This window comes from Phaseolus vulgaris, chromosome 3 (genome assembly GCF_051622355.1).
Source record: "Phaseolus vulgaris cultivar YP4 chromosome 3, ASM5162235v1, whole genome shotgun sequence".
Lineage (NCBI taxonomy): Eukaryota > Viridiplantae > Streptophyta > Magnoliopsida > Fabales > Fabaceae > Phaseolus > Phaseolus vulgaris.
The window spans coordinates 47,174,791-47,190,409 of record NC_143500.1 but is presented as its reverse complement, the minus strand read 5'-3'; the positions used below and the strand labels follow the sequence as shown (position 1 = coordinate 47,190,409).

The 15,619-nt window shown below is 30.2% G+C and overlaps 2 protein-coding genes across 3 annotated transcripts; both read right to left on the bottom strand.

Annotated features, from left to right (window-relative positions):
* Positions 1–1,709: 1,709 nt before the first annotated feature.
* On the bottom strand, positions 1,710–7,671 carry NPSN11 (Putative plant snare 11). Of its 2 annotated transcripts, none has more exons than XR_016519224.1 (10): positions 7,246–7,591; positions 7,069–7,161; positions 6,653–6,746; positions 6,484–6,521; positions 6,238–6,326; positions 5,722–5,801; positions 3,283–3,339; positions 3,101–3,185; positions 2,931–3,005; positions 1,710–2,249 (listed from the first exon to the last, which is right to left on the bottom strand). XR_016519224.1 is itself a non-coding variant. In XM_068609104.1 (10 exons), the coding sequence occupies exons 1-10, from the start codon at positions 7,320–7,322 to the stop codon at positions 2,160–2,162; spliced, it is 786 nt and encodes a 261-aa protein (XP_068465205.1). In that variant the 5' UTR covers positions 7,323–7,671; the 3' UTR covers positions 1,710–2,159. The 2 variants fall into 2 exon arrangements, 1 of the variants encoding a protein (XP_068465205.1); XM_068609104.1 differs by having other exon boundaries at positions 3,093–3,185; positions 7,246–7,671.
* A 6,193-nt stretch (positions 7,672–13,864) lies between these two features.
* On the bottom strand, positions 13,865–14,619 carry LOC137805670 (uncharacterized). The gene has a single exon (XM_068605609.2). It carries the CDS (start codon positions 14,610–14,612, stop codon positions 13,899–13,901), a length of 714 nt encoding a protein of 237 aa, XP_068461710.1. The 5' UTR covers positions 14,613–14,619; the 3' UTR covers positions 13,865–13,898.
* Between the last annotated feature and the right edge of the window lie 1,000 nt (positions 14,620–15,619).

Sequence of the window (15,619 nt, the reverse complement as noted above, 5' to 3'; positions counted from 1 at the left end):
TTATATCTATTTGGAATTTTAACCATTAACATTATTTTTCTTGCTTTCTCTATTGATGATCAAATGGCTTGCAATATTGTGTTATCATAGTTTGGTCCTTTTGAGCAGAATGGTTTTAAAATCATACGATAGCATGTAATGAGTAGCATAAGATAATAAATCTCTTTAATTACTATAATTTGTGTGAAGAATTTTAATAAATGTATGATATCATTACATAGTACAACTAAATTAGGAGATCTTAAGAATTTTACATAAAAACTCCTTCAACTAGAGGAAAAAAACACAACATTAAGTAAGTTAATTAAGTTTTATTATAATTAAAATAAGTGTTCAAGGAAGTCTAAAATAAGTAAGTATATAAGTTAGTGATCAACAATCAAGCAAACAACTAAAGGAATAAGCTTACAAATCAAGAATTAAGGTAATGAAAAATAAAAGCATGTGAAACTATTTTCTATTGGAGGAATAATCTTACATTAGAAATACGAGCCAAGAGTAATTTTTTTTTATCCAAACAAATAATTTTATTTAAAAAAACATATTCAATTAATTATTAAGAAACATATGAAAAATAATTGTAAGCAAAACCACATAAGAATAAGTGCATTGCTCCTAAGAAGTTTTGCATAACAAAAAAGATTTATGGTTCAAAATTTGATATGACAGATGTCCGTACGGTTTTTTAGTATATGTTTTATACTACTTGTTTAATATATTGGGGACCAAAATGAAAGTGACTTCAATGAATACCTTCTCACGGTCTACAAAATTTTCTATCGTTCCAAAATTTAGGAATATGTTGAATTCAAATATCTTTTTAGTAGATAACTATTTTTCTTAATTTAAAATATAATATAAAAAATATTTTTTTAAAAATTAAATTAAACTAAACCCTCATTTGATCAATTAAATAAGTTATATCATAGAAAAATAGTTATTCAACTTTGGTATGTTAGTATAACTATTTATTTAAGAAAAATAAATCATTAGTATAAATACTGTCAATTTTCATTAATAATACAGTGCATTATATTAAGAGAAAATTTTACTTATATGATTCATTTGTTAATAAGATTGGTGCACAGTATTATTAATATAGCATATGATACCATTGACGTAAACTCATAATATTTTTTATATTGACATATTTTTTTCTTAAATAAAGATTGTGCCAAGCAAAAAATTCTAACAACTAATAATGATTTTATTTTTTGTGTATAGCTTTTTTTTATGAGAGTATTATACGGATTCCGTGTTATCATTATTATTATCATATGATTTTAACTTTTTTAAGTAAATAAGAAATTCAAATAGTAAATGGGAATCAATAATTCATATTCTAATTTATTTGTGTTGTATTATATATATAATGCAGTACCAATCACGACACGAATAGTTGGCACATGAATGACAGTAAATTTGTCACCTAGAAAAAAGGTTTTCGACTCATGACCACAAATGGACCACAGTCCCTAGTCCCTACAAGGATCCTCAGTCAACGTCAAAAATATCATTCTTATCAAAAGTCATGCAAGCAGCTACTAGAAGACAGGAACCACCTAAAAAAATAATTTTGCAACCAAATAGATTGTCTCAGTCTCAGCAATAAAATAATCCCCAAAACCATTCATGAGCTGATGGATCCATGCGTGACAGAGAGCAGCAATGTGGACATCGATTAAACCAAAACAAAAAGATTTGCAAGATTTAAAAATAATAAATCAGTGCTTTATATTATAAATTGATAATACTAGGTAGGTTTTTAGAAGTGAAGGTATACAGTAAAAGGCACCGTATATTACAAGATGGACAACAAGACAATCAACAAATAATCTCGAGGGCTCATTTGTTTGGTTTTCCCTATGATTCGATAGACAGAACCTGTATAGTAGTAAAACTGGTTCGGTTCAAGAAAAAATCCAGCATGCATTCCTAGACCCACGTTCTATTATGCCTCAGGCCAACCAACCCCTCTTCACTATTATGTAATACAAACTCAATTAATGGCAACTCTGTTTCTGGAAATAACTTCAGCCAATGTCATCACCATCAAACCAAAGAGCATCAAATCAATTTGATGAAGTCATAAACATTTTCATTTTAGTGCCCCCAACGCGCTTATCCAGTCATCTCATCACCATGTTCATTTTAACTTTTCAACTGTGACTCCAAAGCAGTCTTCGGTTCTGAACTGGAGGAGCCAGTCCTGGAATGTCGCGAATGTCCTTGTTCCCCGGATGCACAAGCTGAAATTTTGAAAGTAAGTCATAATAATCTCAGCACTGTCAAGATTTAATCAATAAAAACTAGTTTGGCAATAGGCTTCTGGAATCTAGTTCTATTAGGTTGTGAATGAAACTTTTTACCAAAAAGAAAAATCACATTCTTAATTGTCACATCCGAAACTACATTTGAATTTTAGAACTTCTTTCACCACTTTTAACTGCCCTGGACTCAATCAAGGATATTTTTGTTTTACATTTTTCCAATGCCACCGGCATTTTGGAGGATGAATTGAAGTGATGGGGACTAGTTTTTGGGCACCGTAACGGTGAAAACAATCTTTTTCAAACATATTGCAAATAGATTTTGGAAGTAATTTCTGATGTCTGCCGTGGCTGCATTGATCAATAATAAAAACATGAATCTTGGCATATCGCATAAAAATACATAAACTACTATGAAGGCCATCTAATTCCGTATCCAGTAAGACTTGGCAACGGAAGTTATTTTTCATGGTTAATCGGTAAATAAATATAATATCCTCCATAAGCAACATATACATGATTTATCCTTACACATTGTCAAGCAATTTTTACCATTAAGTACAAAAAAATTCCCGGCCCAATTAATTTTACCTAGAAATACATCAATAGAGGATAACGGTTCTGAATAAAACCTTTAGTTAAAACGTAATATGCTCTTACCTTCACAATAATGATAGCAATTACTCCCACGACAATAAGGAGAAGCAGCACCATAATACACTTGTCAGTAGCAACCTATTATAAAAACACCTATACGTTACATGAATGATTCATATAGCAACTATATTGCAATGAAATAATGTGGATTCTGTAGAAATTGACCTGCCTACCGATTTCCTTCACTAATTGTGATGCTTTCTTTAAAGAGAAATGGATCGAATCCAGTTCATTGACGACTCTGCTCATTTGTTCCGTCTATACATAGAAGAGCGTACACTTAGCCCCATGTCAAATTCAAGTCTTTTTTTTCTTGGCTAATTTTGGGGTATGGGACTATGCATAAGATTCATACCTGAGCCTTAAGAGCTGCTGCAGTGTCTGTACCAACATTTATTGTTTCTTGAACGACCTATGATTCAAAGGGATTAAAAGCAATCAACTTCCAATCAGCAAACTTCCCCCCTATACCCACAAGACGGACGCAAAAATTAAATGTACAGAATCTTCAAATTAAACATCATCAAGAATTTTTCTTTTCACAACTTTCTCATCCCTTCAAACTTCCAGCGGACAGGTAGTTCAATTATGGCCATTCAGGTTAGTTACACATAAAACACATGTTTTTTCCACATAAAATTCAACAATGCATATGGATAACTTCTCTAATTGCTACACTGGTCTAAAAGAATATACTATGTCATACAAAAAACCTTACAATCATCTTAAAATAAGATAAAATAAGATATGCTTCTTTTGAACAAGGGTGTTTGTCGGCCTGCAACAGAAGGAACAGAAGGGGGCCTTGGATTGAGATGAAGTTTTTATATCCAACATGCGTCAATGCTTAAACTTGGTTGGGAAATGTTAACCGTGTCATCTGAATGGGCAAAATCATTCAAGCAAGGGTTATGAGAAGAATTAAGCCTTCTAGCCTTTCAATCTTTCTTCCAATTTGAGCACTGATAAAACTCAATATTGAGGAAGTTCTTAATAACATTACATGGCAGTTAGGAGATGAGAAGAACATCAACTTTTGGATAGATAAGAGGCTCTCTAGGCCTATTGTAGAAACTCTCAATATTTCTTAACAACTTAACTCTTTGAAAGCTTCTGTTGCAGATTTTATTCAGAATCATAAATGAAATATTCCTGGAATTTTGGTACAAAACCATTCTGATCTGGTTGCTGAGATCAGTAGAATTTATATTCCTTTTTGTGAAGGCCAAGACTGTTTGAGATGGGAAAATACAATTGATGGTATGCTTTCAATGAGACTAGCGTAAAAGCACATAAAAGAATATGGACAGATCATGGCCAGGACTAAAAACATCTGGAACAGGGCAATCTCTCCTTCTAAATCCTTCATGGTGTACAGTAGTTTCCACGTGTAGTCATTGTTGTCAGCATGAGGAAACAGCTGGTCATATCTTTCTTCACTTCTGCTGCCAGGTTGTGGAATTAACTTTACCATTTTATCAGAATTCCTATTGATCACACTTCTCGAGTCTACTTGGTCTGTTATCAAAAGAAGATGGAGTGATCAGGTGAGGACCATTATCTAAGCTGCTGTGATTGGTATCATTAATGAAAAATGGTTCAGCAGAAATAAATGGAGGTTTGACAATGGTAGGCTCATGAAGAAAAGAATTTTTGCAATTGCTAATCTTGCAGGTAGTACTTGTGCTGGTATCACAAATAACAACACTGATAGGCAGCTAGAGGCTTTCCCTGAACCAGCTGCTTGTGTTGGAATTTTCAGAAATAATTTGACTACTGCATCAGGATGCTTTGCTGCTCCAATTGGTGTTAAGGGTGCTTTTATGTTGAAATTATGAGTGTTATTTTGGCCATTGAAATTTCTTATGGCAGAGGGTGACTGCGTTTTTGGCTGGAATGTGATTCTCTATTCATGGTTAAAGCATTTTCTGATGTATCCTTGGTACCTTGGAACTTAAGAAACAGGTGGAAATGTCCTGAGCTCATCAAGCGTGTGTATTTTAGGGTTTCACACATTTTCAAGTTGTGCTGATAAACTTGTGGTCAATGGGATTACTTTTCTGGGTTAGTTCTTTGCAATGATATCCCATCTTTTGTTAAGCAAGACATTTGTAGAGATCGTTTTGGCCTGTCAAACTAGATTTTCTAAAGTAATAGTGGATTTGGTTTGGTTCCCCCACTCTTTTTTGTTTGCTTTATTTCTTTAATGATATTTTGGTGTGCTGAAAATGATTGATATAAGCTATGTTGCCAATTGGTAGGGATTGTAGTCTTATATAGCTATGCCTTTGCATAGCCTACTATTATTGAAAAATATTCTTTCTCCCTCACCCTCCATCACACCTACTTCATTTCCTGGAGAGCCAGAAAAATTCCAGCAAAGATGATGATAGAGAAAATGGGAGTGAACAAAAGCAAGATTGGGACAGCAGTTCTGCAACAGCATAATGTCAATTTAAAAAACTCAAAAAGTTTACAATGTATAAATTTAATTGAGGAAGAACATGTAGCAAATATATTGTAGGAAGCAAAATGGCAAGCAAGTGCCAGTTAAACAACAAGAAACAAATAAGATTATAGCAGGAGAGAAAAATAAGAAGACCAGAAAGACGGTAACGATAACATAAGGTCCCTGCATTTCCACAGCTGCTACATACAAGAAACACGTGGAGGAACCAAGTGATTTCACTCTGGTTTCCTTGGACTAGAAAAAATACAACAGCAACCAAACTACAAATAAATGGGTTGTACACTGCATATTTTAAAAGATGTGATACCCAGTAAATAGACCAACCTTCTTTCCCCTTTCAATGGCTTGATCTGTATCATCCATCATCCTATTCCCCTGTTCCATTAGCTGTTCGTTTGTCATTGCTGTAATAAATCATAAATGGTCAATGTTAAGCACAATAGTATATATCTTAATTCTATTTGCTAAACAGCTTGTTTTTAGTTTCCTTTCTTTTCAAAGGCGTTTAACACCTCCAGGCGTTTGACCAAAAGATATGCATATGTTTTTTAGTGACAAAGAAGGCAGAAAATATGACATTAAAAGAGAAGTAATAAATTATTGCTTCTCCCAGGAAGCAAAAGTAGAAACAACATTGTTTTTAGACAAATTTATTTCCTTCTAATTATACTGTTTTTATCCGACTTACATACTGGTTGGCAACATATATGTCTGTTCTAGCAATAATGTACCAGGTAGTAAAACAAAAATTATTATAGACTTTCATTTATTTGACAGCAGAAAATGTGACACGAAAAATAACTACTCGCATGTACAACATAAAGAAATCAGTCTGCTTACAGGATGCTAGCAAGCCATTTTCTTCAGCATAACCTTCAGATGGCCCCTCAAAGAGTTCAATTCGTTTATGCTCAATGTTTACAGCATACCTGCATTGCAATATAGCACACACTAGAATTGGTCATTGCTATCAAGGAATACATTCAATCATGTCAGAATATAATGACTTTCGAAGTTGAAGAAGCAAGAAAAACCTATGTCTGCTAAACGGGCTAAATCGATAGCTTATACCATGTTTTTACTTACTGTTTTTTCAAAGCAACATATGAGTTTAACTCTTTGATCTGCAACAAAAATAGAAGATGCTTGTAAGTAACATTGACAAACGTCGTGCATAATTTATGGAAACCAATAAACCTAAAATGTGAATAATATCGGTTAAAATATAGGCAAAAAAAATCTACAAGCATCTCACCAATGACTGCTTTTTCTCATTCAGCATTTTGTTGGTTTCTCTATCAAAGCTATTCTCCAAAGCTTTGACTTCTTTATCGAACTCCTTGATAAGCCTGCAAAATGAGATCCAACCGTAAACACACTAGACGAAGCAGCCACGGCAAAACCTCAAATCCAATGTGTGCTCCAATGCCAAACGATTTCACGAAAATCACACAATCAAGCTTTTGAACACAGATCAAAACCTCACGCTATATACAAGTTTCTGGTCATGAATTTTCAATACTACAGATCTGAAACATGTGACACATTATACAGGCTCTCCTGCACAAAGCTTGCATCAATGTGACACAAATGCAATTCCAATACCGAATGATAAACAACAACATCGAAACTCGTTTAACAAATGATACGTATATGGAATGTGAAAAGTACCGTTTACATTCTCTCATTTTCTCCGTGAGTTCTTCCAACTGCCTGCTCTGTCTATTCGAATCCTTAATCTTCTCCAACTTCTGAAATCCATTTCTGTAGCAGAAACAAAAGAACAACATATGAGAAAACAACGTAGAAACGAAACACGAAAGGAAGCAAGGAGGTTGAGGTTCTGACGATAGGAAGCGGAAATTGTCGGCGATTTGCCCGTCGATCTCGGCCAGGTCCTCGCTGATCGCCGACAATTGATCCATCTCGCAGCGAGATCTGAGGCGGAGGGGGCTGTTTGGATGAGGCTTTTAGGAGTGAGAAAATGAGGAATGTGGGTCAGATTTCGCGTTGCTCCCAAACAGCGCGCTGCTGCGGCACTTGGTTCGTTTGGGATGGATCTTCACTGTCTGTCCCTTCCTTTTTTACTTGCGAGGAACAAACAAAAAATATTGGGTTTTTCTTCCCTCCTCTCCCTCGTGATTTTTATTTTATTTTTTATTTTTTTTCTACAGCAGCGTTCTGAGTTGTTTTTTCTAATATTTACTATTATATCTGTAATATAAACGTTAAATTTAAACCGCTACTACCAGGTTTAGGAGATTCCGTGAAGGTGGATGATTGTGGTGTGTTCCGTCACACTTTATTCATTATCGTTGTTTGTTATTGCGACATGGTTGTGCTGTGTGTAATCCACTTCCCTATTTTTCCAAATCAACATTTTCTATTTTCCTTTAACAGGTAAAGAAACTAATATTTACTATTCTTAAAACAGTTAATATTAAATTATTTATAAAATTAAAATTATTATTATTATAAATAAGGTTTGTTAATATGCACTCAATTAATAAGTTTTAATTTGATTTTTTTCAAAAGATTTAAGACAAAGGTTAGCAATGTTTATTATGTATTTTTGCTAACACACAAACAATATTTGTTAATTCTTTAAATCAAACAAACTTGTTTACTTATCTGATTTTTAATGTATTTACTAATTCTAACATATATAAAACTACAGTAACTTGACAGTAACAAAATTTAATTTGTATAGAGTTATTAAAGAGATGCTTAAATGTGTTTTTAGTTATTCTGAAATGAGTAAGTTGGGTTTGTATACATTTTTTTTTCTTATTATAAAATTATATATTATTATTTTTTGTATTGAATAAAATGTCAAGTGACTATTTTAAATCATGTATATATTAGTGTTGTGACATGACACTTAGAAAATTCTTAATATCTATAAAATAAATATTTTTTTGTCTATGTTACTAAGAATATTAAGAATAATAATTGTAAATTTTTAGAGATAAAAATTAAAGAAAAATATATTTTATAGACTAAATAAAAATTCATAAATTTTATAAGAACTAAAAATATTGATTTCAAATTTTATATAAATGAAAACAAACAAACAAAAATTATATAAATCAAAACCAAAATTCGTTGATTTTATATATTAAAAATTATAAGCTTTTATAAGAAAGTGATTTTATTTTTATTGTCTTTTAAAAAATAACCTATTTATTTTAAACCTAATTTAAAATTATATTAATTAAATGTTATTTAATTCTATTGAAACCTTTAGATAATATATAAACATTGAGGTAGCCCTAGAAACACAGAAAAATTGTTGTTTCTTTTCTCCATAAGAAAGTATCAATCACCCTTACACATGGTTGCTTTTCTTGGGTCATGCAGTTGGTGAGTGATGATTTTTTTTAAAACATTCAGTTTAATATTCCAAAGTCATATGTATATATATTTTTTAGAAAGATATCATTATATTATAAAAGTTTCTTAAATATTTCGAATGTGGCTTATAAAGATCTTATTTATGTACTTTTAACCCCTAGTAAGAATTATTCACAAATAACTAATGCTAGATGATTTGAACATATATATAAAGTATTCATATGTGATATTATTATTCCTCAAATCTTATATCACGGCATAAGTTGTTATTTATGTCAACCCTGGTGATATATAAAGACTTTATTATTAAATATATTTGTTAAGATTTAATTTATCGTCAAATATATTTTATTTAAAAATTTGTTTTTTAGTAATCTAAAACAAGCTGCTAAAGTACCAATATATTGTAATAAATGTTTAATTAATTAAGGCTTAAATAGATGTTCCAGTTGTTAAAACAAATTCATAGTACTATTTTAATTATTTCCTTACTACAAGCTATTTGAAAATAATTAATTTCGCTTAAAAATAGAAAAAAATATTTAATCTATCAATTAATAAATAATCTTTTAACATATTAATTTAGTTACTAGATTGAGAACTTACAAGTAACAATTCCCCCACCCCTACCCCTATCATACCCCAATCATCGGCAATGATCGAGCATGCTTCGTCTCTAAAAAAGAAATCTTAAGCAACTTTTTTTGGATATTTTTTAAGATAATAGTTAATAAGCTTAACAGTTTATTTGACAAAATTACACTGGTAATTTAGTTGGTAGTTGATAAGATAGTTTTTAATTCATAAGTTAACTAAAATAGTTGATACGTTCGTTAGCTTTTAATTTTTAAGCTCATTCTCAGTTCATAAGCTAGGTATTAATTGATAAACTCATAGTTGATTGATGTGTTTGACAAAATTAGTTGGTAATTGATAGATAAATTAGCTTCGATTTAGTAAACTAGTCTGGTAAGTTTTTAACTTAAAAAGTTAAAAACTAATAAGTTAACTCATCATGTTAAAGATGTTTGGTAAATTAGTTTATAAGTATAAAATGGCATAAAATTTTAGAAATATATGTTATCTAATTAAATTTTTATATGTTTTAAATAATTAAATGTTTTAACACTTTTATTTTTTTATTTAAATAAGTTATTTTATTTAAATGAGTTTATATAAGTATTAATTAAATATTTTTTTATTAATTTAAACTATTGTTATGTTGATTTTTTTACCATTTTTATTATATGTAATTTTCACATAGCATCATTAATTATTCGTTACTTTAACTTATTTGAACTACGTAAAAAATTAAAAAGCAACTCAACAAATTAAAAAGCAGTGTAATAATTAATCGTGTCTATGATATCAAAATAGATAAAAACATAATTAAGGATGATAGATAAATATATTAAAATACAAGAGATAATAATAGAAGAAAATTATATAAACTACAATTTATAATTTATAAGCTAGTTGAATAACTTGTAAAATAAATTACTTTGAATTACTTATCAAATACGGTTTACCTTATGAGTTAGTCAATTTAGTTCATAAGCTACTCAAATAAACTAGTAAATAGTTTATTGGTCTTACACATACTTTATACTTTTATACATGTGAGTTTAATCTCAATTATTATATCAGAGGTGATAGATAACTAGTTGATACATGTAAAATAACATAAAAAAATATATAACTAGATAATTTTTATTATATAAATAAAATTTGTGTTTCTAAAAAATATTATTATATAATTATAATTTTTAATTTTTAAAATATTTAATTTTATTAATTTTTCACTACTTTTATTTATTTTTTAGAAGTATATTTTTTATATAAATAAATTATTTTATTTAAATGAGTTAATTTAATAAGTATTAATCAAATTAAATTCTTTAATTATTTTACTTATTTTTTTAATTTAAATTATAGTTACACTGAATTTCTTTTCTACAATTTTTTTTATAATTTCCACATAACATCATGTGATAAATTATTTAGTGTTAATTAGTTTTTTTTAAACTTAAACTACGTAAAAAATTAAAATATAAATATAAACCAATAAATACAAAATAGTAGGAGGAAAGATAATGTTAAGTTTGAGTTAACATTTAGATATAAACAATATCTAACATGGTGGTTAACCAATACAATGATAACATCACTTTTTGACTGAAAAGAAGTAGAGAATTGGACAAACTCACTCATTATAGATTATGAGTATATAAAAGTCATGAACAATTTGTCTAGACTTTTTATCATTGAGGATCTTGATCATGACCGACTTGTCTAGACTTTTTATCATTGAGGTTCTTTTGATAATATGGTTCTTTCCCCTTTACCTTGTCAAGAGACATCTTTCAAACAATATTCAAAGATCTTATGTAAAGACATTTGAAGACTTCATTATTGATGGTGATCAAGGTCTTACTCACGAGCTTCCTACCCCTACTACTTATTTTTGTCCGTGTTTTCCCTCCACTCACCTGTTTATCCTTCCAAGTGCTCTTCATATGTAAGATAAGGCAAAATCAAGGATGAAGTGACTAACAAAGATATTTGGAATAGAGGACAAAACACAAATTTTAGTGAGAATTGAAGACAACCCTTTGATTTTAACCAGAGTCGCAAAATTACTCATATATTCTGACTCAGTGCTACTCCGGGATACCACATTATATTTGTGCGAAGGCCAAGATACAATATTTGACCCAAGGTAAATACAATACTCAGTAGTTGACTTACGATCATCAACATCAAGGCCCCAATCGAAATCACAAGTCAAGGATATGAAATGTTTACTTTTTTCAAATGAAAAAAACATGATCCGTGGATCCAACAAAATATTACAAGATGCGTTTTACTACTTCCAATGATGCTCATGTGGGCAATGCTTGTATTGACACACCTAATTGACAACATAAGCAAGTTATGGTCGCATGATCAAAATGTATGGTAAAGGTCCTACTGTAAAGTAAGACGAAGGGATGAAATTATCGGAGTTGGTTGAGGCTTGGAATCCAATATTTTTGTGTGAGCTAAAAGTTCCTTAATATACCGAGACTGAGATAGATAAATGCTGTCATATTTTGTCCAAGAAACTTCAACACCAAAAAAGTAATGCATAGGCCCTAAATCTTTCAAAGAAAAATAATTATGTAGCATTGATATAAGATAATTGATAACATTAGATGAGGTACCTATGATGATTATATCATCAACATAAGTAATAACTAAAAGAACAAATGATTCCTATAATTTGACAAAGAGAGACAAGTTACTTTTTGTAGAGTTGAAAACCATGTCTTACAAGGTGTAACTTAGCTTATAGTAGCATGAATGTAGTGTCTGCTTAAGGCCATGGGTAATTTTTTGTAACTTACAAAAAAGATTACAATTACCTGAAACAAACCCAGGTTGTTGTTACATGTAAGCAATTTCCTCTAAATCACCATATCTTATTAAATCCATTGACAATAAATATGGTCTTATGCCTTTGAAAAGTTTCATCAACATTAAATTTATTTTTAAACACTCATTTACGACCTACCATCGTTGCACCTGAAGAGAGAGGAGCAAGAGTCTAGGTATGATTTTTAATGAGATTTTTAATGAGAGCATTATATTTTTGTTGCATGATTTTATACCAATTAGGGGAAGATAATGCTTGCTTAATAGATGTTGAATCACAAAGAACAAAAGAATAATTTAATGTATAAAGTTTTGGTTTAAAAATTCTAGCCTTACCTCTAATAACCAAATGGTGGGTGACTTTTGAAGTAACATGAGAATTGATATCATCAATATTTAGAGTTTTAATAAATAAAAAATCAATATTTAGAGTTTTAATAGAAGCATTAAGGTTGTTATTAGTAGATGGAAAAGGTAAAATAGTAGAACATGGACTATGTAAAATTAGTAGGCATAAATCTATTAATAGTATTAGGATGAGATACATATTTAATGACAACTAAAGGAGAAAAACTAGTGAGACAAAACATTTATAGGAATGGTAGAACAGAAAAAATGACATGGATTTGAGTAAGGAAACATGTTCGTTAAATATAATATGACGTAAAACATATGTATCATTTGTTTTGCAAGCTATAACCTAGAAACAAAAAGCAAGTAGAACAAAAATCTAGCTTATGACGATTGTAAGGATGCAACAAATGATAACAAGCACACCCAAACAATTTGCAGTAACTTGAAATTTAGTATGAAGAAAGAAAATCCAAGTATATTTATAAAAAAAATATCCATCAATGAAATATAATATTTAGCACCCTTAGACGCACACACACAGAGAAGGATCCCCAAACATAAATATAGACAAGTTGTAAAGGAAGGTATACAAAGTTGTAGGTGATAGAAAATATAATATTACATTTAGCACATGGATAATAATAAAAAAATGTTTTACATTAATTTAAATTGTTTCACATCCTAAAAAAAAAGAGTGATCAAGTGTAGAATGCTAAAGATTAAAAGTAGATTGTCTAACTAAAGAAGTATCAATAGGTAAAAAACTAGTTGAATGCTGAAACGTGGGAAAAACATACAATCCATCCTTAATTTTTCCTTTTTTCCTTTAAGAAGACTTGATTTTTAACCTAACAATGGTTATAATAAAATTCAAAATACACATTATTATCTTTTGCAAATTTAAAAACACTGATGATATTTTTGTTAATTCCAAGAGCATGCAACAAATTATTTAAAAATAAAGTATTGTTCACTGATGTGTTGTATAGTAAAACAAACATTTCCAATATATTTGATAAACATACTAGAAGATAATACTATATTAAGTTAAGTTAATTACGGTGCATTTAAATACTCTAATAATCTTATAAAGAGTTACGTTATGACATATTTAATTTCTGTTTTTAAATTTTATTATATCTTTTGTGTTGATTTAAAAAAAAAGCATAAGTATTTTTTCTTTCAATAGTTTAGTTGAAAACAAATATCTGTAAAATATATTTCAAAATTGTCTCTCTTTATAAATAATGAATTTACTAATAATATTAAACAAAAATTAAACATTTTCAGTCTTCTAACCTATAATAAAATAATTAAGACATAAAAATAATGAATCATTTGCCTTCTAAATTCAATTAACACATTTAAATTCTCAAAAATTAAAAAGATATGCCTAGACACAATATTAAGAAAGGTACAAGATTCAAGCATACATCATAAGAAAAGCAAAGGGGAGATCCTGATTTGTGTGCCCCAACATTTGGTGTTGCTAATATTGGAGAATTATTAAGGTTGTCTCTAGCAGGAGTAGGAGCTGAAGAAGGTGAAATAGGTGAGGCCTTACATAAAGGTTCTGTGCTTTTAACGCATGTAAGTGAAGGAACACATGTACAAACTTCTGACAAAATCCCATCAATTCCATGACACCGAATTGAGGATCCTGCTACACATAAATTTGGACTGATAACTTTAACGTTGTTTAGAACATAGTTCTTCCTACCATTGTTAGATACTCTTAGCATGCAATTAGGCAATGAAGTAGGAATAGTTGTTCCAGTGGGGAACTGTCCCAAGACTTCAAAGAGCAGAGGTGATGGAATTGAATGCCTGAGCAAGAAATCGGAGACAGATCCTTCTTGCAAAACCATGTTAGCGAGCATTCGATCGTTGGGCATCAAGAAAGTCACATTCCCCACCAGTCTTGTATCAGGTGGAGACATGTTGATGAGCATCACAAAGGTAAAGTAATTGGCCCTTTGCATCTCTCTAGTTGCTGCAACCAGGTCTTCATTCCTTGCAACCATTTCTGTTGAGGTGGCTGACAAAATCAATATCAATGTGAGGAATATCACCATGAACATGTTATGTGTCATGCTGAATGTTTTCTTCATATGTTGCTGGCTTGGTTCCTCTCCTCTTTTTAGGAAGGTGGTTTTATGATGAAAATGACATTCTAGGTAGATTCTCAGAATTGAGAAAGGAAAAGAGGTAACTTTTTGTGTGCACATGTAAAGTTGCTGGTTCACCTACTGAGCTCCTCATGCTTTCTGGATGATTGGAAGCTCAAACCAAAGCATGTATAATGAATTTTTTCATAACTAGCACATGACTTTGGCCTTCCCATGATTCTCCTAATACATTAGAATGTGATAAAAAAACATTGCAGGAATATGTGGCTTTGTCTCTTTTATTACTGTAAAAAATAAAATGCAAACTTATACATCAGACAACATCAGTAATATATTATATAACAAACATGTTAATAAATGTATTTTTTTTTATTGTATATCGTATTCAACCTCTTCTTGGTTATTGTTGCCATTATATTAAACCTGGACTTGTAAATGTGGCAAAATCTACATAAAGGTCTTATTACGTTGAGTTTGATTCACAACTACTTATTTTGCAACCTAACCTCATGTATCTTAATTAGAATACATATAATAATTGTAACTTATTATTAATAAAATTCATTATCACAAGAACAACAACATAAAAAAAAAATAAAAAAATACATAGATGGTTATATGCCAATATGTATTTATTCATTCAATTCAAACATGATCCATACACAATTATTCAATTTTTTGTTCCTTAAAACTAACACTCTTACAAAATTATGTATCAAATTAATTTTTAACATTACATAACTTACTACCCAATATATAAATAATAAAAAAATAATAATAATAATGACGTGGCAGAAGTCGTGTCAAGTTGGCACGACTTCAGTATGACAGGGCAGAAGTCGTGTCAAGTTGGCACGACTTCAGTATGACATGGCAGAGTCGTGTCTAATTGGGACAATTTGTGCATATGAAGTCGTGCCGAATTGGCACGACTTGCCTAAATTTGTAATTTTTTTAAAACGGATCCCATT